General features: G+C 32.1%; 1 protein-coding gene across 1 annotated transcript in view; it reads right to left on the minus strand.

Annotated features, from left to right (window-relative positions):
- ELP4 (elongator acetyltransferase complex subunit 4) overlaps nucleotides 1-27,825 on the minus strand; it is a gene marked incomplete at both ends in the record, with an annotated part of 187,764 nt that overhangs the window by 102,675 nt on the left and 57,264 nt on the right. Inside the window, 4 exon segments of the mRNA XM_084228749.1 lie at nucleotides 2,049-2,155; nucleotides 5,416-5,524; nucleotides 21,424-21,612; nucleotides 26,640-26,724. Of these exon segments, the coding sequence (XP_084084875.1) occupies nucleotides 2,049-2,155; nucleotides 5,416-5,524; nucleotides 21,424-21,612; nucleotides 26,640-26,724 (490 nt within the window).

Genomic DNA, 27,825 nt, shown 5'->3' on the forward strand with positions numbered 1-27,825 from the left:
GGGGTGTGCATGTGTGTGGTGTGTATTTGAGAGAGAGAGAGAGATAAAGAGAGAAAGAGAGAGAGAGAGAGAGATACTTTCTGAACTATTCTTCTTTGGGTACAATATTTTTTTTTACTAGGGGATCTCCTTGCTTAGTTTGTATGGAAGCAGATATGACAACTTATACCTGGATATCAGAATGCTCATCTTGGGAGAAGATGAATCACGTGGAGATAAAAAACAACAAGCACCACCTTACATCTCTCATTAAGGGTAGTCCTTTCAAATACATTTTCTTGAGATCTGATAGATTAGATAGATAGATAGATAGATAGATAGATAGATAGATGAAGACAGACAGACAGACAGACAGACAGATACTCTGGTACATTTATCTGGTATGCTGGTGGCTGGAATAAAGTCATTATTGTCCTTTGAAGTTTTCTATAGTGTTCATATGATTTTATAATAAACACATGTTAATTTTACAACAGTAATGAGGTAATGCTTCTTAAAATATGAGAATGTTTATTACCTTGAAATAATATGTAGCAAGAACTTGTAAATTAAATATTTGAAAATAAAGGCTATAAACATTAAAAAAAAATATAAATTCAACTTAAAAGAATGTGATCAGCCATGCTTTCCTTGTGACACTAACAACTATAACTTTATCTCTCTAAACGTTTTGAACAATATTATCGTAAAAGTGCTCAATATTCTATCGGAAAAAACCAAAACAATGTTAGAACAATTACAGAGTTGGGTTCCATTTCAATGGTTTCTTTTGAGAACTAAAGGGAATTAGCTCAAGAATCACTATTTCTACACTCTCGCTCTTTTGGCTTTAAGTGGCTTTTGAAGGGAGTATCCGCAGATGAGAAACTTCTAACACTCCTGCAGAGATGACCTGCTTGAAGAACTGGCTGCCTGATTAACTATTAACTGCTCTCAATAGGATTAGATAATTAAGGACATTGATGACCATTAATTAGGAGGAGGGCACATTAATTTGTCACTGGATAGGGCCCTTACAATGATTTATAGGTTAGTGCTACTTGCAAATGTGAAGGGAAAGAGAAAAAGAGAGAGAACCATTAAGTTACCTTATCAAGTGGCCAGCTAAAGAGGGCAGAGGGTCAAAGAAGGGCCAAAGTGGTCACTTAAGGGTGAAGTCCCAAACACCAAAGCAGTGCCAAGCCACATTGACCATCATTGGGTGATGAAGTTAAAAATATGCTAATTTATTGGTGGCAATTCTCTCTTTTTATGGTTTCAAGCAGTTAAGACAAGTGGCCTGCTTAAGAGCTTTTCATTTGAAAAGAGATTAAACAAAATGGTTTGTCAAGGCTGCTTGGCTGTTTTATGTCTTTGTTCAAAAAAATTACACCGACTATACTGATAACTATCACGTCACCCAAGAGCCATCTCTTTCTGAGCATTTATTTCGTTAATAAATACATCAACTCTAATTGCTTAATAGTGCTATGTTCATTTGCTCTTTAGCAGGATTAAGTTGAAATAAATCTTTTGTACTACTACCTTCTGTCACTATTGCTTGGATAAAGGTCACAAAAAAGGTTTAAGTTTTGTAGAAAATCTACCGAAAGATAGTAATATAAATTATACTTTGTTTTATTTGGCATGGAAAGGGGGAAATGTGATTTCTATAGTAGTATAGAAAAATTCTTTTAGAACATAGATGAAGAGTCTCCTTTTTTAACCATACACTGTTGTGGACAGTGTTCACATTCCACACACAAGTGAGTATAGCTCATTAACATTTAATTAAATATGCCTTGAAAATCTTGGAAATATGCATGTCATACAAACCTAGACATTGAAAACAACATCATTTTTTTTGCTATTGACATACCACTAAAATGAAAGAAAAAATTAGGATTGTCTAAAAAAATTGTCACACCAAAAGAACTTAAGAATATTTAGCATGAAACATGTTCTAAGAATTTCATTCAAGTAAAAAAAAAAAAACACAAAACCTCAAAAATACAAAGAGGTAATATTTACCTCAGGACCTGAACTAAAATATAAAATTTCCTTCTTACCTCAATGGTGAATATCTTCCTTTTTAATTTAAAAGCTAAGTCTCTGACATCTGATAGATCACAAATCAAGTTATTAAGCCGAGGAATCTGCCGTACATGAATCAAACCTTGTGAAACAAAAATTAGAAGAAAAAATATTTTAAATACTGTCACTGGATGCATAAATTACAACAGAATCCTGTAAAATTTCACACAAGCATCCTCCTCTTTTAAAACTGGAGCTTACGACCAGGAGCAATGAAGCAAATGGTGTGATTATACTCAAGTAATCAAGCAGAATAAGATAAACAGAAATCCTTGTGCGAGGAAAACTAATTGCACTTTGGTACAGAAGTACAGATGTAAAGAGGGATCTTAATACTTGTCAAAACTACAGCCGGTTTGTGTGTGATTTTCTCTTGTATTTACAGTAAGCAAATATGGCTATCACCTTGCATGCTGCCCACGGCACCACTGAGTGATCTTTATTTTATTAAATGCACCAGTAAGCAGCCAGCAAAACAAAGCTTATGGGTTACTGATAATCAGTGAAGCACTAATGAAAAGTATTTCATTTTGTACCTTATTAATGACTTGAACAAACCATTGAAGAAAACTACATCTCAGAGTACACTTTAGGATCATATATTAACCCTATGCCATCCCAGGACACTCATTTCTGTGGCATGTTAGACTTTTAATGTAGCTGGTCTAAGCTTTGTAACAATGCTAGGTAAACCATGAACTTTGGCCTCTTGTCAGAAGAAACACTTGCTAATTTTTCTGACAACAGCACCGGATGACTTTGTATAGCTTAATGCAGTTTCTGACTAAACTTGGGGCCATTTATTACAGATGAAGACATAGAAGACTCTTCAGTACATCTCTGCCTAACTCAGCCCACACTTAAAAATCATTATCTCAAAAACAGTGATCCCTAAACTGGGGGAGAAGGTAAATACAGATCTGAACAAATTAGATAAATCTAATTTACAGAACTATTTCTCTAGTATACAGTTTTGTGTCTGTGTTTGAATGCTTAGTAATGTATATACTTGTTTTAGCTTAAAGAGCAAACCTCTAGGTACTTAACTTTAGAAACAATACCTTCAAAAATAATTCACAAAATACAACTTATTTTTTTTAAACATAAAAAATGACAAAAGATGTTAAGAAGAAAGGTGTTAGATACAAATTAAAAACCTCATTTAGGGGTGGGGGAGGGGAGGGATTGGGGTCAAAATGGGGGGGTTGCAATTGTATGGGGAATATAAAAATAAAATTTATTATTTAAAAAAACAAACAAACAAACAACAAAAAAAACCTCAATTAGAAAAATTTATTTTTACACCATAGTTTAATTTATACATTTCTCAGTTTAAATGTGCTTATATGCTAATTATTAAATTAGGAGATTTTACAGAATGAATGAATGATTCTTCAGGCTCTTCTTATTAAGAGAAACTTTACTTGTCATGAGAATCATTCATTAATCTGAGAAGAATAATTTGTCATTAATCTGAGAAGAATAATTAAAATGTCAGCACATTTCAGCTCTTGAAATGTTTTAATCAAAATAATTTTAGACTATAAAAATAATTTATTAATTTATAAGCTCATTAATACCTACAAATGATATTCAGATTTGATTTATAAAGTTAACATTTAACTCAAATTACTTTAAGAGAAAATAGAAATAATAAAAAAGTAAAGAAATAGTTTATCCAGTTGTAAATGCAAAAGTCTTGGGGATATAGATTTATTTATTTATTTATACAAGCACTGGGTACAGTCAGAAGCGCGGGAGGGTGAGAGAATTCACCAGAGCCAGAGTGGGGAACAGAACAGGCAGATTGATGAAACACACTGCTGAAGGGAGCAGCAGGTGCGGCAGGAGAGGTCTGCGCGCCATGTGGGACCCTTGCTGGTGACTGGGGATCGAGCTGGCGCAGCAGAGGCTGATGGCAGCTTCGCAGCCCAGTGCTCAACTGCTGTGCCACCAGGGGAGGCCCCTGTATACTGACTCTTTAAAGCACAGGTGATTATCAGGTAAACTATCTTATAAACACTTTCTTTGTAGACTCTAGCAATTGTCATAGCTCTACAACACAATATACACCGTCTAGTAACAGGTTTTAAATAAACAATTCAGTCTTTATGCTAAAGGTGTCTAAGGAGGAATAGTAATTCCACAATAATAATAACGATAATTAATAATTACAAAAAGCAAATAGGATAAAAATCCTTTACCATGCTCTACGTTCAGTTTAGAGCTAAGTTATGCATAACTATTAAATCTTTCCTCTTCCAGTGGTTATAAGCAAGAATCTTAAAAACAAAAATCTCCTGGGGGCCTCCCTGGTGGCGCAGTGGGTTGAGCACCATGCTATGAAGTTGTCTGCAGCCACTGCAGTGTGGGTTCAATTCCCAGCCGGCCAGGGAGATTCCCACATGGCAAGGCAGGCCATCCTGTCACGCCCGCTGCTCCCCTTGGCAGTGTATTTCAGTCCTTCTGCCTGTTCTGCTCCCTGCTCTGTCTCTGGTGAATCCTCTCACCCTTCGGTGGCTCTGACCTGTATCCCAGTTCTTGTATAAAAATAAATAAATCTTTAAAAAAAACCAAAAACAAACAAACAAAAATCTCCCAATTAGGTGAGTGCACAATTGACTAAAGTGGGAAGCTACTTTGGCTGCCTCCTTGGTGGTAGATATTATGTGGTAAATTACATCTACCGATGTGTGATCTTATACCTCTGTATCATATGCTATTGTAAACCAATGGTACCTTAAAATTTTTTATTAAATCCTCCAATTAACCAAATGACTAAAATATTATTAAAAGCTTAAAAAATTAAAAGGAAAAGGTCTATGAATTGATCTGTGTTTAAACTAGGCTGGCAACATGTTAAAATGTGCTCATAACTCTAACAACAAAATCAGTTACTAGAGGAAAGACCAATACAATAAAAGACATTAACTAGGAATTTAAAAATAAAAGAGCATTAATTTTATTTATCATGTAGCTAATATATATTGTCACACAAAGCTGTTATTATTAGAATTAATGTGATATTTACTTCAAACATGGCTAAGAAGTATGACTGATCTCATGGCAACTTTAGGCTACTAGCACAACAAAATATAAATCAGACAGAGCCATGCCTTAGTATTTAAGTTTAATTCCTTTCAACAGACTGAAGACATTATAGTCATAATGTAGTTTAGTGACAAGCTGTCATGGAAAATTGGCCAGAAATGAAAAACATTGAACAGATAGATTATAAAATAAAATTTATGCTACTTGAAAGCAGATATGCAAGGACAAGATGCTTCCAGGCATCCTAGAAACAACCAAGACATACTTCTCTCTTATAAAGAAGCAGCTTACCGTGATAGTCTTTATATAATGGGTTGGTTTCTCTCTCAGAACCAATAAATGATTCCAGACCAACTACTGTATCTGACAAGTTTGTGACACGAGCAATAATTGCTTTATTCTGTAAGACAAGGAAACAAAATGTTATATTTAAAAGTATAAAATCTATACAGTGCCATTATATCATCTCATCAACAAATTGTAGAGGAGACAGAATTACAAACATAAAGCAGTAACTTAAAACTGTCACAGGTTAAAAACTAGATGAAAATAGGTGTTTAAGTGAAAATTCTAGCCCATACAAGCATGCTATTCTAATTTGAAGAACAAAGGAGTCATACTTTCTTTAGTTTTGGCAGGAAATGATAAGTTATTTCCTTTGTCTCAAGGGATAAGACAACATTTATCCTCATATACTATTACTTTTCAAGTTACTTTATCCATTACTCATTGGAAAATCTGATAGACATCAGGATTCAGAAGCTGTACCTAGTATATCATAATGTGTAAGGCAAGGTTCCACTGTCATCTGTCAACTGGAACAAGGTCTCAGCCCTATGGCAGCTGAGGTCTTCTGTATCATATTAGAAACACAGAAGGGTCTAGCTAAAAGGTTTCATGGCTGGCTCTAGAGTCTTCTCTTCTCTCTTTTCAAATGCTGCTACAATAAAGGCAAAGAAATGATGGAAGTGACTAGCACTATATGGATAGCCATTTTTCCCTTCCAATATAACCAACATAACCAAAAATATTGCTAAATAATACATTGTAAAAAAAAAACATATTTCAAGTAGCAAAAGTTCTAAGATACCCATAATTTCATGGCTATAAAAATAAAATCACTGAAATTATAATCATTAAATACCCTGTAGATTTTCCTAAATTATTTTATTTATTGAAAATTCAGTATTTCTTTTAGTCCTTGATAGGAGAGTAGGTGAGAAAAATGTTTTATATACCATTACATCTACAAAACTTTTTACAATGAAGATCTAGGTAAGTTGAAAAATTATAAAATTTTATAACATTTAAACTCATACACTGGTAATGTCTACTAGCTTATAAATATTTTTTAAAAAGGGGTGAGAAATGTAAAGTAATTAAGAAAATATATAGTCTGATGCTATATTTCCTGTTACAGAAAAGTCCAAATATAATCAAAGATGTTCACTTCCTGAAAATGTGACTGACTACTGAGCTTACTTACTTACTTGCTTAACTCTTCATAGAAAGATTGGGTAAGAATGAGAAATAAGAGGACTGTATTACCTGATTCAGTATGAAATACATAGTTAGCCTCTGTCACTAAACATTATGCTGAAATGACTGGTTAACTCAATGCTTAGGGGAGAATTTGAAACTCCTTCCTAAGTAGATATGACTGTTGCATAAAGAATGTTTCAGTCATTGAATCAATGCTCTTAAAAGGAACCAGTAAAAATAATTATACTTAATTGTCTTTAATACTTTCAATCACGTGAGCACCAAGTATAGTAAAACAAACAATTTGGAAATGACTATTTTTTCTAAGGTAATTTTCCATTCAATGGTGAGAAAATAATCCAGATTGATTCCTTATTTTCAGTTCTGTGCCACAGGGGATGGTTCTACTTCAGGAATAACAGGGACTTCAGAGGCCCTGAACATGTTCCTCCCAATATTTCTTTAGCCAAAGACCATTATATCAAACTCATCCAGGTTGGGTTTCAGCCAGTTATTCTTCACCCAAACAAAAATGTCTGCCAGACATTCCAACAGCTGGGAGACAGTTCACAATGAGTCAACTTGAAAATGATTCATTGTGCTGAGTACTGAACAATGTTAGGGTGGGGGTGGGGTGTGGCTGGGTTGGTTATAGACGGTGAGAACAAGTGGGAGATGAGGAATAACCATGTGGTTCTCCCATTAAGAAGAATCTTAGATAACAACCAGCAGGCTCTTATCATTTCATTTTTAGGATAAACTCAACTGGGAAGAATACTCCTGTCATGGACCCTCAGATGAACAAGCACTTATAAAGGCTACTGACAATATTTCTTAATCAAAAAGGTCAGATTTCCTTTTATCTATAAGTAGACTAAGTCTATGTATCTAAGTATCTGAATATAAAATGATAAGTCAATTTTTGTTAGAATTAATAATTCAGTATTTCAGTGATATAAACCAAGGCTTTCTCAATTACATGTATAACAGAAATTGTAAGTCTTAAGGATGAGATTAGTCATATATTCTAGTAGTATGTTAGCAAGGACCTGTGTGTTTGAACAATCAATCTGACTTTTGTTTGTTTCAAAGAGTGTTTCTTTCCTTAAAATTTACTCTTATTTGTAAATATTATAGCCCCTCTACTGGCCATTGGTGAGAGATTTAAAAAATTTATTTTCTTTGCACAGGAAAACTAATGAATTCCAAACATAAGAGATGTGCACAGCCTAGATTTCAGAATCTCAGCAACTCATTCATGTATTTTATTTGGTATGTTTCTAAGCTCCATAGCTTTATATTACTTACTTATAACCTATATTCTGTTTATAAAGTTTTCATGAGGTATTAGAAAAGAATAAATTTTTAATTATGAAATAAATTATATTTAGCAATGACCTCACTGCTTTCTGCACAGCAGTTTTTGAAAATAGTTTATGTAATAGGGCAAGCCAGATTAATTGTGAAGGTTGTACAGGTATCTGAAAAATGCTTATAGAATGAAAAGCACTATAAATTACACACACACACACACACACACACACCCCTCTATACATGAATAATATCTAAGTTTCTGACTAAGATGATCTTCCTTTTAATTATAAACACATTCAATGTTCTAATTACTTGTAAGGCATACTAGATAATTAGGGCAAGTAAGTGTACACATATTTTTTTAAAAGTTAAAACAGTATTACATTTACTTCTCTATCTCCACAAGTGGTCTATTGATGTAATCATATCTTAAAACCTCTCTAGTCAAAAGGTCTTTCAAACCATAACATTAACACTAAATGTCCTTCTAGATAAAGCTAGGTGAATTTAGGTACAAGGATTTAAAATTAACAGCTTTTAAAAAATCCTTAGAAGCATAATAATCAATTTTTTTTAGGAGGAATGTACTCTATTGCCATAGGATAACCTGCAGTTCTCAGATAGCTTCTGTATAATGATCTGAGCAGAGGCACTGAAAGTGGAACTTCTACAGTCTCTTCTTAACAGATTCTAAATGTTTTTATTTTATTAGCCGAGATGTGGAATCTCTTTGCTCTATAGTCTATGCAGTTGTAAATGGAGAAGTAAATTTATTTGTGCATCAATTGTGTAGACATAAATTTTAAATAAGTTTTGTGTTTGAAGTTGTTACATTACAGTTTTCAATAGGGAACATTTGAGTGAGGATACTTGGGATTCACCGGTATGAGTAAATTAATGGTTGTACTGCATGCATGGCATGATGACATAACGCAAGAATATACAATGATACTGCCATCCCTGCTCCTTGCCCATCTGGATATAAAAATCTCGGATGGCTCAAAAATCCTTCTTATACTAGACAAATCTCCCTTCACTCCAGGGTGAGAGTTGTCAGCTCTGGATAGTAGCCAAGACATGACTAGGAGGAAAGCCAGAAGAGGAGAGAGCCAGTGTCCAGGAGTTTTAAGAGTTTGCTGGCAGTCTCAAATAGCATTGTATTAAGTTGCATAAAAGGCTCTTAAAACTTTCTGTTGCATTATAATTCCTTAATTAATATTTAAATTTAAATGATGTCAAATGTTGTTGCAAATAAAAAAGGCAAAACAGATTGTCCAGTTGGCTACCTTTATACTCCAATTTTAATTTCACAAAACCTTCAGAGTTTGTGTTCCTTGTTTGGTTTCATTAAATGTTTCCTGTTTGCTTTCATAGAATGGTAACCTCTTTTTATTAGGATACACCAAATCCATTAAATGGATTTTAAATAAAGGAAGATTAATTTAACGATCCTTTCCAATTCAAAGCTCACAAAGTCAAAACTATGGGCTTTGTGAATAGATAAAAATCCAACTACTGCCATATAAAGCTCCCTCCCTTTTCCAATAAAAATAGTTGAAATATTTAGAGTAACCAAGTAACAATTAAAATATCTCAAACCTTGAGAGCTTCCTTACTTCCTTGGACCTAACTGCTTCAGCAATATAAGCTACAGCTTGTACCAATACAAAGCATATTTCCAGGGAAGATTTTAACAAGAGAATAAAATGTAATTATTAACCAATCATCTAATTATTAAAAAACTTGAAAAAAATTAAGCAATTGACATAAAAGCATTTCTGCAATAACTCAAATATGTTCTTGTATTACCCAATATACGCTAAGATAGCAAACAATACGATGAGAAGAGCTTCCATATGAGTATGGCTCATATATGAGATCTGGGACTACAACCTCACAGAGCACTATAAAGTTAATGAAAATATATGTTTGATTCTATTATATGACATGTGTTATGCTGGGCATGGGGGAGAGAATCCCCACAAGTAAAGCAAGTATGTTTTACTCTATAGCTCAAGTTGTAACATTTTGTAAAAAATGATATACATAGAATGCAAATTTATTAGAACTGTGACATTTCTTTGACTATAATCCAAACAATAAACTTGGATAAAAAACTCAATCTAGGATACTTAATGAGGTACTTTTTCCCCCTATGTTTATTATTGCCTGTGCTTTAAAGAGATGAAGACTGTAAAAGAATAAAATTATTTATGCTAAGTAAATAACTTTTTATAAGCCTTCCCCAACCTTCTCCAGAGCTTTCACTTACTTCCATGGTTTAGATTTTTGTTAAAAAAATTTGATAGTGGGGAATGTAATTCTGTGCATAATTATTTTGAGTTTAAGAAAGAATACAATTTTATCAGAAAAAATACTAATATCTATAATAAATTGATGAAGGCACTACTTAAATCTTTTTAGATTAATACTGAACCTTAAACTCACACAGAAAATTTTAAAATATAAAGGCACTTGCGAAAATAAAGAAAATTCTAACTAAATACTCTCAGTAGCATCAGATACTGATAAAACAAACATATTTTCATTATTTTTACTAATGATTAAAACATATTCACAAAGGAGCTCACGGTACATATACTTAACCTCAAGGGCAACAGAAATTGCTGAGTAAGTTGCCAAATTTTAATAGGAATAAGCAATGGAGCCACATCTTTTTGTGTTTTCCATTTGATCAAACAGTTGGTTTTCTAAATTTTGGTATAAAAATGTTGCCTCTTTAAAATTTATGCACTTCTATTTATATCAGTTTTATTTCCTTTTCCTTAGGCTAGTCTATACAAAACATTAAAAAAAGATCTTACAAATTCTGAAAACTCTTTTAAAAATGGGACAAAATATTCTAATGAATAGGCTAGACAAAATAATAGCATAATATTCACAATTAATTTTAAGTACTTTTTCAAAAGTATTCATCACCTAGTTTCATATTATGGAATTATTCATAGACATGTTAAATATATTTTCTGGGAAACCCCCTAACTCAGAAATTTGTTGCTTACTATTTATACTTGAAACCCTTAAAATGAAATTCACAGATGTCCAAAAGCTCACACCCTGGCTGGAAAAACAATTGCTAATATCCAAATATCAAACAGAGCATCCAGCTGATGTTCCTGATGCAGTTGTAGGTTATAGATACTAAAGTTTAAAATCAGCTTAGAATAATCCCATATTGAGTATAAAATTATAGCCTGTCATCGGGAACAGGCTGATAGAGCCAGGTCCAGATGGGAAACTGGCTGGGAAAAAAGCTGGGGCAGGTGGGAAAATGATGGGAACCTGACGGAAGACAGGACTACTCCCTCTGCTGGCAAGGTTCTCACCTGCTTGAATTTTTTAACTAATGACTAGGTTTTCTTTAATTATTCAAAATATAACCAATAAATTATGTAAGGTGTTCTGCTTTAGTTGGCTGTTCTGTGTTTGCACATCTTCAAATTCATGGTATCCTATTTTTTACCAAATTAATTTATGAGAAATATAAGGTTCCAATGCTTCACTAGGAGGTCCAATTATTTATCTTGTAATTTAATTACATCATAAGCATACGCAAATGTGACATTGCTTTTGTAATATAAGATCTTTAAAAATTAAGAATGACTTTGATTTATATTTGTCAATATATATATCTTCTTGCGGAAAAAAAAACTCTTGGTCCATAGACTTTACAACCCTTTCTTGGGTTCCGCATAATGCCCCATAATGAAATACTATAGAAATGAACCATATAAATCAACTATACAGGGAACAAGGAAACAGCATGTCACAGCAAAACAGCATAGATGTACAGCGCCAAACCTATCTGATAATCTAATGATCTGAGTTTACAGATATTATGTACTAATATGTAAGAAATTAAGAACAAATGTTTACACAAAAAATGTGTTAAATTTTACAGAAAAAATTATTCAATATTTGATTTTCAATGTAAGTTAATAGCTGCAGCAAGAACATTTAGTAAAAATCTGTTCTAAGATTTTGGCCTACAACCAGAAGCTCCCAGAACAGGAGGGATCAGCTTTTTCACCCACTGTTCTCATCTGAATCCTGGCTTAAAAGCTATTCCAGCTCCCAGCTTTCCAGAAGGCTCCATCCCAGGAATCCCTGCCTGCCATTTGGTTTGCTGATTTTAATCTCTCAGGACTTTCTTACAGTGGCTGTACTATGCTGAACTGGCACTTGCTTCTAGAAGTGAGTTATTATTAAACCTGTAGGTCAATTGTGGCACTAACAACTCTTTGGAAGCTTTCAGCCACAGTGTACAATTTGCTAGTCTAATTAAATATTAATTCTAAGTGTTACATTTTGTGGCTAAGAGCTTTTATTTTCCATCATCAGTCTGGAAGAGAAAGAGGTTACAAGGCTAATTTAATCTCTCTCCTTGTCCTCCCCAGCATTAAAGATTAACTACATAGGGTGTGAAAACATTATTAAAGAAGCAGGAACTCTTTATATAGTAATAATAATGTAATTAATAGCAAAGGGCTAAAACATAATGCTAGGATATAAGGTATGACCTGGTTCTTAAACAGTTTTAAATCATAATTGGTTGCAAGCATATTTTATCTTAACATTAAAAAATAAGTATCATCCTTTTTTGAAGATAGTAGAAAGATAATCTTTCTTTACAGGGAAGTTATATATCCAACTACATAAAAACATTCTCATAGGTATTTTTCAGATCTTAGGATAGCAAAGACGAAAAGCTTAGTAATTTTAATTGTAAAATAAGTGCAAAATTAAATAGTTGTACTTCTTTTCTATGCACAAAAGATGATATAGCAGGGGACAGTTTATAATAAAATCAATGCTCAAGATCCTTCCCTTTTTATTCTTCTACCATGTTCAAGTTGACTGAATACAGAGGTCCCTCCCTACTTATGCTCCCCAAACAGTTGTGCCCATGCCTGGACACTGGGCATTATAAAGACTATGCAGTCCAGCAGCCAAAGATTCCATATGCCCAAACAGATGACTCAATCTCCATACCGTGATGAGCTGTTTTACTATTGCTATCATTGATAGTTGAAAATTTTGCCTCTAAATAGTACTTTAACAACCATCAACAGTACAAGGAACTATGGTTATCAATCACAATATGAAATATCACATTATAAAGTTATTAGAGAAAGCAAAAAAGCATTTAAAACCAAAATTTTTCTTTTTATGGCTTAGTAAATATGCTTTGGTTAGGTTAGTTATAATAAAAGGTCTTTATCAGCAGCATGCTCTAACCAACTGAGCTAACCGGCCAGCTAATAAAAGATCTTTAAATGCTAATTCTTTGCTTTTAAAGATGCATATGAATCTTATCGATAATTTAAAATATCTTGTTCTTATTTAATATGCATATTTACACAAAGGCAAAATGGTACATATATTGCTACTAATGCTCTATATCGACAAACTTATAGCTAATTTGGTTTAGAAGTTTCAATCATCCCGACTAAGAAAAGTATATTAAATACATATGCATAATGCATGAAGCTATAATTTCATTTAAAAAATTAATCAGATACTAACAATATACAAGCTGAAACAGGAGAAAAATGAACTATAAGAACTTATAAATCCCAAGCTGACAATACTAGAAATGAAAGACAGTTCTATTATTTATCATTACAAAAAAACAAACAAACCAGATTCTTTTACAACTTAGCAGATTTATATGAAATAACTATTTTCAGAGATTGGAATTTGACAAATATGCTATAAAATTAAAATGAGTTTACTATAACTCAGTTCATTAACATTTCTTTTTAAAATTTTAAATGTTAATTTCTTAAAATAGTTCAGAATATTTGAGAAGACCTAGAAAAATTTAAGATTTTTCAATGGGAATATCTTGAGTAAGGGATTCATGAAAAATTGAACCCAAGATATCTGAGTTATTCTTTTAGTAATTGGTGTCTGATCAAGAGAGTCAGTCTATAATTTTGATTTTTAAATATTCACCTTAATAAACTACATTTAAGAAGATCATTTAAAATAATGTTCTCCTTAATGAAATATACTTTAAAAGACTTTACATTGTTATATGACTGAAGGAGGTGTTATGTCTCTTATGACATCAACAATCACACTAAATTTTTTCCAAAATTTTTAGTTGTAAACTCACAAAAGTCTGTTGTCCCTTCAACAATTATTCTTAGTTTTTGAGAAAAGATTTCACACCGAGAGAAATTCACAAGGCGACTGGAGTCCACGTTTCATAATCCCTTATCAGTGGTTAGTTCTAAAGCAGTTCATTGCTTGACTTCAGAGTTTAACTAGTAAAATACACAGCATGAAGACAAAGTTTATGGATGTGAAAAGGTTTGTTTTGAATTTCTTCACATTGAAACATATTGCATTATTCAAGTTAGTGGGTCCAAAGTTTCAATATATTAATATTGTATGAGATTAATTTGAAAATATACCAATTAAAATAGCACATGGAAAAAACCCTCATTTAATTTTCAAACGACATATTATAACAAGGCCCTGTCTTCTGCACTTCTTCAGAAAATGGATTTTCTTTAGTATAAGCTAACACACTGGTGACAATTTTCTTCAATAAGATAGCTGGAAACAAATCCAAACAGACCAAATTGTTAGAAAACTAGTTATATGATAAATTAATAAGGTTATTTATTGATCAAGTGCTGATGACAATCAGTAAAAATGTTATAGCCTAGTTTCAATCTGAAATCTTTTCCAAATAAAAGGAAGTTTAAGTATATTATCAACAAATGTTTTGGAGGCAAATACATTAAATGCTGGCAGTAATTAGATTGATTCTAGAATGAGAAAATGTTATATCTCACCAAGAATGTCAAAAAGATATATTCATTCAAGTATTAATATATCTAAGGAGAAATGTATTAGACTTTTTTATTTAAAAATTCCTTATAGATTATGACAGCTTAAATGGATTAGCAATTTGTAAAAAGTAAAATTTCATTTTGAAAGGAAAGCTGTGAGAAACATATAGAAAAACGATCTTCCCTATTTTAATTACAGTTCTAAGTGCTTCAATATTTATTTCCTGGCAGTTTCAGGTAATAGTGCTTTCAATTCATAGAAAATGCATATCAAGAACAACCTGTCAGCGACTGTGTAAATAAAATACACAAACTAGAGGAAATTTATTTTCCTTATGTCTTGCCAATATAAATAGAATAAGATGTGAAAATAAGTTTTAATTTCCAAAAAGAAATACATGATATTATCAGTCACCACTTTTCTCAAGCACCTGTCACTGAGAATTGAAAATTAAATTAAAAGGTACAAAATTGAAAATAAAATTAATATAGGAGATGCCCAATTTGGAGGCAGGTAACAAATTTTACTAAGAGTACCTAGTTTCCATTTATAAGGAAAAAAGTTTCACATCTTGCTAGATATGGAAATCAAATAGTATCTCATTGTAACTGCTTTAAAGTTATTTTGTGAAAAAAATCTCATTACAAAGTTTCTAAGTTTGCACAAACATTTCTACTTCTAACAGCAAATGGGGAAAAAAAAGCAGCAGAATGTTCAGTGTAGTTGAAACTATATAGAAATTTATAGTTATTTAAAAGTTGAAATAATACTCTCATGCTTAAGATAATACATAGGGAGAGTTTCAAGGTAGGGTTTTAGTTATTTTTCTTAGATGTGATTTTTTTTTTTTTTTCAATCCATGACAACCTTCACTCGACAGCAGAGTTTTGAACAGTTGAGTTGTGAGAATGCGAGCAGCTGCTGTTATTATAACTAAAGGTCTGTCTACTGCTTGAGTCTGAGAGACCACATGTTCGGCTGTCCTCTCATCTTGCCATCCTCACCAATTAACTATTAACATGGAGGGCTGTACACATGCTCTTGGGGGCTCTTTAACAGGCTTCTTGGCGAGTGGAACAACTACACAGCAGGGATCTGGGAACTGAGTAATGCCGGAATATAGGGGAGCTGTCCGTAGCTCTGCTCTTTCTAATGACACTTTACTCCATAGTTCAGCATGTAACAAACTCTGTATTTAGCTTGGCCATTTTCACATACATTTTTTAATACAATGTCTTTGGATTGAATAAAACTATATTCTAGCAAGAGACACTATGAATAATCCCACTACTTCATAGCAACATTGTTTAGGACATTCAAAAATGTATTTGATGGCTAATTTTAGTATTAACAAATATTGGAATTTATTTTTGTAAATATTCTTCAAAGTATGCTTGTTACCTTACCCTGTGTTCTTATGGCAATAATCTTTAACCCAAAGGAAATTAAAAAATTCAAGTTCAAAGTTGTTAGACTGAACAGAAAATCTTTCAAATGGAAACAAATACAATTCTTTTCTACTCTACTTGCAAATGTCTTATAACTGTAAGTTAAAATCAGTTTTGAATCTATGTCATTATTTTCCCTATTTTAACTTTTCCCCCTCTTTGCAATTTCCTTAACTATGTGTTCCTTCACTACAATGAAATTAAACATGGGAAGCATGCCAAAAGTACAATAAAGGGTAACTAATCATTACTGTACAAGTCTGACAGAATGCTAATAACTAAAGTAAGAACACTGATTGGCTATTTTTCCAATCTCAGAGATATAGATATTTTATATACTTTTATCTAATGTTGCTTTTTCAAATAAAGGTATCATAATCCTCTTATCTGTAGATATTTAATTATATAGCAAAATTTCCAAGGATATCAAACTATATTTCTATTTCCTGCCAGAAACATTCTACTACCAAATTCCAAGCTCAGATGTCCAAATATACAGATTAATTTTCTGCTCTATTCATACTAGCTTTTACATTGCTGAAAAAGCTGAATGAAGATAGGGATCTTGTTTGTCTTATTCACAATTCTTTCCCAATGGGTGCCTAGAACAGTGTTTGCAATAAATATTTGCTGAATGAACAAACTAAATTACTAAATCTAAATAACTTAGAGTATTCAGGGAGGGCACTGGTCATAATGGGGAGTTGATGTATGATTTTAAAAAGTGTAGTGTCACAACAGGGTGATGTTAATTAAGTAAGACTTAGTCAGCCAACTGACTTCAACCATGCATCCTAGTCTCAGGCCTAACCTGTGAGAAGCCCCTGTCAGAGTCTTCATAAAAAGTGGCTGAATGCTGAAGACTTTTCATTGCTTTGATGGACTTGTACACTTTATATCTTGTAACCTGATCTCTATTAAAAATTCAATTTTGGAGGCATATTTAAGTAATAATAGTGCAGATGACAACTGCTAACATATGTAGGGTACCTACTGTGTGTCAGCACTGTGTGAGCTCAGACTGCTGATCCTTTGATTTTTTGTTATTTTTTTGAGATTTATTTTTAGTTGTTTATGCATACAAGAACTGGGGTGTAAGCCAAAGGTGTGGGGGCAGGGATGAGAGTATTCACCAGAGTAGGGAGCAGAACAGGGGGATGTACTGAAAAACATAGCTGAGGGAAGCAGCACTTGACAGGAGAGTTGAGTTGAGCCATGTGGGTCACCTCCCTGACAAGGGATGGAACTCATGCTGCAGTGGCTGATAGCTTGATAGCACTGAGACTTTAACCCCTGTGCCACCAGGGAGATCCTGAGCCTCTGATTTTTTACAGGTGAAGAAGCTGAGGCTGAGAAAGAGTTGACTAAAACTACATAACTAATTGGATCCATCTGCCTCCAAAGCTTAGGTTCTTTGAATGCTACTCTGTGTGGTGTTTCTTAATTTTTACTCCTCATTTTTTATTGAATAAGCAGCATAGCATGATGGTTAGGAGTTTGGTAACTGGAGGGGGACTACTTAGATCTAAATCCTACCACTTATTAGCTGTGTGATCTTGGAAAAGTCATTTAAATTTTTTGCCCCTTGTTTCCTAATGTGTCAAATGGAGATGCTGACAGCACCAACCATAGAGGATATGAGGAAGATTAAATAAGTTAATATTTATTAAGATCTTAGGATTGCAACTGGCCTGTAGAAGTCTCTAAGTTTTATTAAATAAACTCATAGTCCCCTCGTTTTGTGTATTCAAATTTCCTTGGTTAAATTTGTAAGCATGTTGCTTACAGTTCTTTCCTTAGACTGAACATTGTATTTTTTCCTTGCCAGTATTTAAGAATTGTTAAGTTTTCCATTCTCTCCTAAATATTCTGACATAAAAAGAAATATGTGGTCAGATGTCAAGTTCAAAGAGCAAGGGAATAATTTTTATTTTTAAGCTCAATGAATCTTAGAGTCAGAAGAACACTACATAACAACTATTCAAAATTGTCTAGGGATGAGACTACGGAAAATCAGAAAATTTTATTTGCGTGTTAAATTTTCAGAAAAGGCATTCTCTGTTTAGAGGAAACGTCTTAAGTCTTGGTTATATTGCATAACTTTATGCTCTCACCAGTCTTACCTTATAGTTTCCTATTTTCATTTCAAAGTAGTCTCATCAGTATATTAAAGAGAATAAAACTGTATCTCTTCCAGTTATATAAGGTAACAAATATATCTGTAAATCACCAAAATTCAAGCATTGCTTTATGCTCAGATCTCCAGTCCACCTTATCATTTCATTCATTATTAATCATACAGAATGATTTGAAACCATATCATAATATCCCCTCTGTTCTTTTACCAGCGGGTTGAGAGCTTCCTGTCACAAACATTCACAATAGATTTGGAGTCTCTTCTCTAAATGATGAAGATAATCACCATGAAAATGGTTTTTTCAAAAACTTTTTTCTTTCCTTTTCATAAAAATTATTTAATAATTTTTTGTAGTAATCCCTTAGGAAAAATAAAATACATATACATATATACATTTCATAATTGTTTTTCTTGCTTTGCAATTTATACATAAAAAATATGGTCCATCTTTCTTTCTTGTTTGGAATGGAAGTTTTTAAAAAAATCTTTACATATTTTAACTTGTCAAAATCTCTACAATGACAGTTTTCTTTTAAAATACCAAATAATAGTGATATTTATCTTAGAAGTTTTTTCTGAAGGGCAAGTTACCACCATCAAAAGTAGTTAATAATTCAAGACACATAAGGATGTACTGTAATAGAGAGAAAGAGTGTAAGTTTTAGAGTTAAACAGATATGGGTTTGACTCCAGATTTAAATCTAGATCTCTGGAGAATCACTTAACTTCAGTATAATCCTTGCAACTGGCATCACATCTACCCTGCATAATTTTTAATGATGACAGGGGTATTATAAAACCTAACAGTGAAGATGATGGGGTTTGGATACAGGGAAAGACATGAGTTAAAACACTATTGTGCAAATTAACTGTGTGAGCTTGTGAAAACAGTTAAAAATGATCTATTTATAGGATTCTACTGAAGAGTCTAGAACACAAAGCTTGTAAAGTGTTGGGCATGTACTGCTATGAAGAGTTGTAGTAATGGCATAGTTACAGTGATAGTATGAATATCAGTATTTCTACCAGTATCTGATAAGCCTGTTCCAGGTTTAGTCATTATCAGTCCAGAATTTCATAATATCTAAGCAAACTGACTAAAATATTACCTTTATAATGACATAGTATCATTAACAAGGCACACAATAAAAGCATGTATACAAGGTCTAAGATGAATAGAGAAAGGAATTTTCCTGTGATATTTGTATAATTTTAAACTCATAATAATACCTAATAATAATTTAGGTTCAACCACAATCTATAAAAGGCCCTTAAAGGAAAAATGAGTACTCTTCTTATGACTCTTAAAAATAAATTCTATAGGAGTAAGGGTCATAACTCATTTCTCACTATGCTAAACTTCTTAGTCATAGACTTGAAGTATACTTTATATAATGTATATAATTAATGTAACTAAATGATATTTTAATAAATTTGCCATTTGTAAATGGGATTTGAGTATGTTAGAACAAAGATTCTAAAATCCACAAATTTATAACAGATTTAAGTAGTTTCAACAAACAGCTACTAGAAATAATTTTTAGATAAAAATCAGCATCCATTTAATTTTTATTATTCACTTATTAATGTATCCAATAATAGTCAACTATTCATTATTAACATCTAGAAAATGCCTATGTACCTGTGCTAGGAAATTTTATTTTCTTTGCTTCTTCATCTAAAACAGCATTCCACAAAAGATTGAAATAAGAAGCAATATTAGAACTCATTTAATTTCCACTAAGAAAAAATGGCAAGCTATGTTACTCTTCTTCTAATTTTACTTTCTTTTGGAAAATCTTAAGAATCATGTAATTGTTGTATTATTATAATAATTGAATTCATAATTAAGTGTTTTAAAATTTCTTAGTTTTAGTTTCTAATATCATAAACAATAATAGATATAACCCAAATGAATGAAGGTGCCTTGAGACCCTCCATAGTTTTTAAGAGCATAAAGAAGTTCTGAGACAAAAAAATTTGAGACTGAATGGACTAAAGTTCTGATGTGGTAGCTTCATAACTGCATTCTCAAATTTACCAATTTTTTTAACGTATCTTTTTTTCCCCAGCAACTTTATTGAGATTCAATTCACATATTGTACAAGTCATCATTTAAAGTGCACAACCATTAAAAAATAAATTAGAAAAATAAGTGTTAAGATTAAGCCTCTAGTTCTTTGAAGAATGTCACTGAGATTTTTATTGGAATAGCATTGAATCTGTATATTGCTTTTGGTAGGATGGACATTTTAATAATGTTAATTCTTCCAATCCATGAGCAGGGGATGTCTTTCCATTTCTTTGTATCTTCCTCTATTTCTTTTAACAGTGTTTTATAATTTTCTTTGTATAGGTCTTTCACCTCTTTTGTTAGGTTTATTCCCAAGTATTTGATTTTTTTGTTTCAATTATAAAAGGGATGATTTTCTTGATTTCTTCTTCTTCAGATTGATTGTGTATAGGAAGGCTACTGATTTTTGTGTGTTGATTTTGTATCCTGCTACTTTATTGAACTGGTTTGTTGGCAAGGATGTGGTGAAAAAGGAACTCTCTTTCATTGCTGGTGGGAGTGCAAACTGGTCCAACCACTATGGAAAGCTGTCTGGAGGTTCCTCAGTCTACTAAAGATGGAGCACAAGTATGAAAACTTTAATCCATTTTGTAGTCAAATATTCCATTGTGGGTATCTATGTATGACATACATGTCACATATATCTACACATACACATGACACATGTATATATGCCAATTTTGCTTATCTATTACTATGGGGATAGACTGCTTCCCCATCTTAGTGACTGTGGCTAATGCTGCTATGAAAATGAGTGTACAAATCTCTCTTTAATATCTATGTTAAGATCAGCTTCATGATTCAATGAAAAAAAATCACAGTAAACATCAACCTCACATCAAAACGATATTAGCAAGTTCACAAGAAAGATAAAAATAACAAGACTAGTAAAGATGAACTCACCATATACTCACTGTATATTAAAAGCACATATTTATCAGACACATTTGGCATTTATACATTGATCCTCATTATGCACCACTAGTTAGGGGAAAGTAGTTTTGGAGAGTTCTTACCTGGATCAGATGAGTTGGCATTGTGATGATACAGGCTGACAGAGAGGTTCGCAGGAGACCACGGAGAATGTAGAGGAACTTCATTAGACTGTGACTGCTGTCACAGTTTTCTGTACAGCAAATGTCATCCCCCCACAAAGGTGAACCAAGACTCTGGATCCCTATTCTTAAGATGTTTTTCTGCTTTTTCTAAAGAAAAGTGGGAGGAGGGTAAGCAGATTAAATCTCTTTAGTCAATAGTATAACTCCTTTCAATGAACTATAAATTGCTCATATTTCTCATAAAATTCCATCATGTTCACCTACTTCTGTTATTTTGAAAGCAATCTAAAAATGCACAATTTGGCTTTACATTGTACACTTGCTTCTGCTTTTTCTTCTTGAAGCTACTTTTAGGATAATAATTTGTGTTTAACACTTTTCATGAAATTTCACAGGTCTACTGACTTTAAGGTTATACTAGTGAGAGATATTTCTTGGGAAAAGCTATTTAAAAACTGTTAAACAGGAACATGGCAGAGGACTTTTAGTGTTTTGGTGATAAGCACGGTGTGAAAACATACTTTTGTAAACATTTGATTCTATAACCCTTAAAATGAATACAAAGCTATAAACCAACTTTCTCTCAATAAATGTAATGGAAATAAAGTATGATATGAGCAAATTAGAAGGGGAAGAATGACACCATTAAACAAAATCTAGAATGACTGTCAATAAGTGTTTGTCAGTAGAGTGTTAATAATACATTCTACTTTTGGGATATTCTCACTGAACAAAACATGTTTTTATGTTTTCCATAGACATCCAGAAAACTTCCAAAGGAAAGAGATGTTAGCAAAATCTGGTACATAGAAAACTGAATAATCACTACTACAATTCTAATGGGGAAAATAAAATTTATCTCCTAAAGCAAAGATTTGGAGATATGTGCTCCTTTATGTAATTTTTGATTAAAGAAGATCATAAAATTTATCACTTGGTATTGCTATGAAACATCACTAGTGAATAACACTTAGTAAACTGCCAATAGTTATTACCCAACATAATAAATCTATCTTCCTGATATTACAGGTTTGAAATTTGAATTCATGTATTCCCTTTTATGGAGGAAAAAAATCCTAAGGAACAGTAGTTAGTAAAATGAGTAAGGTAGAAACTTAAGAGTCTAGACTGTGGAACTAAGCAGATGCATGATTCTGTGCAAGACATACACATGACTTAGGTCTCAATTTTCTTATCTCTAAAACAAAAATCAGACATAGTATTGTAAGTCAATGCTATCTAAAAAAAAAATGAAACTGAAAAAACCGGAATAGAACATATGGTCTATGAGACTATAGAATTCTTCAAATATATATAGGAATGTATATATAGCAGCCTGAATAAAATGATCAAAATGAGATTACAAAAAGAGGAATTTATTTAAGAACATTTGAAACAAACAAACATGCTGACTCCATGGACTGAACCATGATTATATTATGAAGACATTTGGCACAACTTTCTTTTCTGGTTTTAGGTTATTATACACAAGCACTTAAGATACTGTATTTTATGATCCTCAACAGTTCATGAAAATGTTTTATTTTTACTTTTGCATTACTTGATTGACATGAAGTAAGTAATAAGATGTACCAGGGCACAGGTTAGTATAAGTCATACATACAATGATATATAAATTTAGCACAATCCTCACAAAAATACCAACAATATTCTTTAAGGAAACTGAAAAAAGTTGAAATTTATATTAAACCATAGAAGGCCTTGTATAGCAAGAGCAATCATGAGAACAAGGAGAGAAATGGAGATATCACATTACCTTACTAAAGCAATAGTAGTTAATATGATTTTGGAATAAAAATAGACACAGAGAACAATGGAATAGACTGAAAGCCCAGAAACAAATCCACATACATATCAATATTTAATTTACAATAGAACAGCCATGATCATAAAATGGAGCAAGGGCAGTCTGTTTAATTTATGGTACTGGGAAAATTGGAAGCCCACAAGTAAAAGAATGAAGCTGGATCATTCCTAATTCCATACAAAAAAATAAATTCCAAATGAATTGATGATTTAGATATAAGACTCCAAACAATAAGCTATATAACCAAAAATATTGGTGATATGTTTCATAAAATCAGTGATTAATATGTTTTTGGAGACTTGACTCCTGTGGCAAGGGAAATGAAAGCAAAAATGAAGAACTGGGACTATTTCAAATTAAAAAGCTTTTACATTGTGCAAAAAAAAAAAAGATTAAAAAGGTATTCTTCTAAATTGGAGAAAATATTTACATATCACATAACTGACAATAGGTTATTATCCAAGATATACAATTACTTACATAATTTAACAATAAAAAAAATCAATCCAACTAATGCACATGGGCAACAGATATGAACAGATAATTCACCAAAGATGATATCCAGAAGGTCACTAGATATGTGGAAAAATGTTCATCATTGCTTCTAATGAGAGATGCAGGTGAAAACCACAATGAGCTATCATCTCCCACCTGTGAGAATGGCACATATTAACAAGACCCCCAACAACAAGTGCTGGAGAGGATATGGAGAAAGAGGAAGCTTGTTATACTGTTAGGGAGAGTATAAACTGGTGCAGTCGTTTTAAAAGTAATCTAGAGGAACCTTAAAAAACTAAAAAATGGAGATACTGTATGACCCAGCAATGTCATTCCTGAGCATCTATCCAAAGAATGTAAAACCATCAATTCAAAAATGATTTGCTCTACAACATTTATTGCAGCACTATTTACAATAGCTAAGACATGGAAACAACATAATGCTCACTGATAGAAGAATGGATTAAGAAGATAATGGGAGACTATTAAGCTTTTAGTAAAGAGAAAATGCTGCTATTTACTGAAAATAGGAGTCTGAGGGAATTATGTATAGCAAAAAAAGTTAGAATGACAAAGACAAATACTGGAAAAGCAAGTGACTTGACAAAGTAAGCTTCTCATAAACACCAGTAGACAGGTAAGAGGTAAGAAGGAGGGGAGGGGAGAATGGGTCAACCGAGGAAGAGCGGTGGAGAAAACTTTTTAAAAACAAGTGAAAAATTAAAAATAAACATTTACTGAAAGTTGGATAATACATAGCTCAATTTATTTCTATGAGAACATTTAAAAGATTTAATCTGACATGCTAAGTAAAATCAATATCCAAATTTACATTTTTATTATATATTTCTTAGATATTTGAAAATCATAGCTTAAAAACAAATGAAAGTATGACAGCAATTTGTAAACATCTCCATTCCAAATGTCTTCACAGATATGTTACACTACTTTGTTTACTATCAATATTCATTGTATGATAGCATATAATGTTCTGTTCCTTAGAGTCTATTTTTATAGGTTGCCTCCAATTAGTTTAGCTCATTTGAAGAATGCAGTGATAGAGAAAATAAAATGAAAATTTCCTTTAAAAATGCAGGATTTATTTCAATGTCAGAATATTATTTCTACTCAAAAATAACATTTTTTGAGTTATTGCCTGATAAATGCATTTTTGTAGCTTCTTGAACTCATCTAAAGTTTCTGATACATATAGACATGTAACATAGCTAAGATACAACCTATAATTTAACAATACAGAAATTCATGAACCATATTTTAGTTCCAATAAAATTGGAAATTTATGTCTATGACAACTTATTGCTATATTTAATTTCTAAGAATTCTTTATATTCACCATAGAAATACCTATTTCAATACCTATTTCAACCTTGTTTCATTGCTATGAAAGTCAATAGCTAGAGGACCTCTAGTTCACAGAGTCTAACAAGCTCCAGTGTGTAGTCTAGCAATTTTCATGAAATAAAATGTTGTGTATTTAAAAATGGTGTTTTTCACACTTGAATAGCTAAGAAAACAAACTTTTCATTCCATTCTACTAATAGCTTACTTAATAAAGATTCTTTGGATATATGTGTTTTTAAGTGTGTATCTCTTTGCTATTGTCTTTGCTTTTTTGCAATCTAAAAATTTTTTGCTCTTAAAAGATGTGTCATCATACTGCAAGAGCAGCAGCTCTGCACACAGTACGTCGGAACTGTTATGACATGCCTGTTTCCATAGTTACCACAGCAAGTGGGGAGAGGTGTCTGTCAGGGACCAATTTACCTCTCCAGACGGGCACTGCCACCAAATGGAAGAAATGGTGCCCATAAATCTTAGCTAGGGCCAAAAATGGAGCAACACTGAGCAAAATAAAATTCTATTAAATATCAAGACCCATCACAAACTGTAACCTATATGAAAATTCTATGAATAAATGTCTGTGCTTCCCCCACCCCTCGCCCCCGACATAAGTATTTTCAACCTCCTATTAAAGAGCTGATCGAAACAAATTTAAAAAATATTCATTTTGCCATGGAGAAAGTATCAAATATAGCAGTAAAGTTTAATAAGAATATTTTAAAATCTATGAATTAAGAGCAAAGGCAGCTGAAGATGCCAAAATAAGATTTTGGGCTTCTTTGTTTTCCTCAATGAAAATAATAGTGCTCTGAAAACAATTCTGCTAAAACAATATAAATGAAAGGCAAATCTTTCACCAGCTATAAGAATTAAAATCACTGAGGAAGAATTCTGAAAGGCATGATATCTAGAAATAAAATTTCCCTCATTTTGTTTAAGTTAAACTAACCGGAACATCTTTAATAGTAAGGATTTAGAGGACGTTTTCTAAAATAGAGTTACAGACAAATAGTTGTTATAAAATATTTTAATATAGCAAATAAAAGTACATCTTTTATTCAATGAGACAACTCAAAGCACAGTATAATAAGAAATAAAATCTTAAATTGATTTATTATTAATCATAAGCTAATTAAAAATTAAGATCTGAGAGAAACATAAAAAATTTAAGTAGGAGAGTGCAAGTGTTGCAAATTTAGGAGTAGTTTTGAAAATGTGTTATTAATTCCAGGAATTACAAATACATATTTAAAAATAATTAATATTGACAATGTATGTGTACATCATTTATGTGGCATTCACTGAGAACTTTGCTGAAATTCTAAATTAACAAAGTAAGATTGTCTGTGATCTGTTTATTTATATCTTTTTTGCTTGGAAACAGCTTGCTCACTGTTGATTATTCTAAGACCTCTGGGTCTACCCCTAGAGTGTTTACAAACAACATTACATACATGATTATAGAAGATTTTAAAGGACTCAATACCTTATGATTGGAGCCATCAAACCCTTCCTCATAAATGACATTCTTGATAAACTGAAGCAGTTTCTCGTAGCCAGGGGTCAAAGAACTGTTGGGTAAGAAATGGTACAAATACATAAATGGGCTTGTTACAGAGGAAATGCAAAATCTAAGCTAAAATATTAAGTAAATAATGAAATGGCATATGTTTATGATATTACTTAAATATAATGTAAAATGAGACAAAGAGGGATAAATCTAAAATATACAGTCAATACATCCAGGGATTACATTATGATGCCTTATATTAACTATTTCAGAGTTCTTGGGAATATAAAAATCTGTGTAGACTGAGATGACTTAATTATGTCAGGCTTAGTTATCACCAAGAAAATTAATGATTTAATGAAGCAACCTAAAAGATGAAGCCACTATGGTTTTCAGGAGCAATCAGAGGTAATTAGCACATAGTTAATGAACTGCTATGCCAAGTACACCTGAATCAATGTCCTGATCATCTGAGTTTATCTTACACTAAAGTTTTAGTTTTCTTAAAAAACTGCTAAAATATTGACATTTTAACATAAATGAAGAAAAGTGAGCATAATCTCTACCTTGTTTCTAAGAGACAATACAATAAATGCACAAATTTAAGAAGATAAACTAAATTATTTCCCACATGAATATTAACATTAATATTATTCTTTTGAAATATTTTACAAATGCTATAAAACATCTCTAAGAAATTTAATAAGAGGGAAGGAAATCTGTGTTAACACTTGAATTTAAGATTCTTCATAATGGACCACCTGTATGTTATGGCTTAACATTAAATTTAATGATAATGAAGTTCTGAAGCATAGCTATTTCAAAGACATTGAAGTGCCTAATGCTATAAATGCTGTGGGTGACCTAAAAATATAAAAATATTTGCTTTACTGTGATCCTAAGTAAAATCACATAAGCAGAAGAAATGCCCTAAAGAAAGAATGAAATACAATTTGAATCATAGATGCATATTAAGGAAAACAGAAAGAAATAAAGGAGGCTGCTTAATGTATAAAATCAGTTGTAGGTATTTCAGCAAAAATATATGCACATCTCTGTAATCACTTCATTGAATTGCCACAGCTAGCCTAAAAGTACTTACCTAACAACAACATCAAAAAAGAGACACACACACACACACAACTCTAAGGAAAAAAACCAC

This window comes from Talpa europaea, assembly GCF_964194135.1.
Source record: "Talpa europaea genome assembly, chromosome: 1".
Classification (NCBI taxonomy): domain Eukaryota; kingdom Metazoa; phylum Chordata; class Mammalia; order Eulipotyphla; family Talpidae; genus Talpa; species Talpa europaea.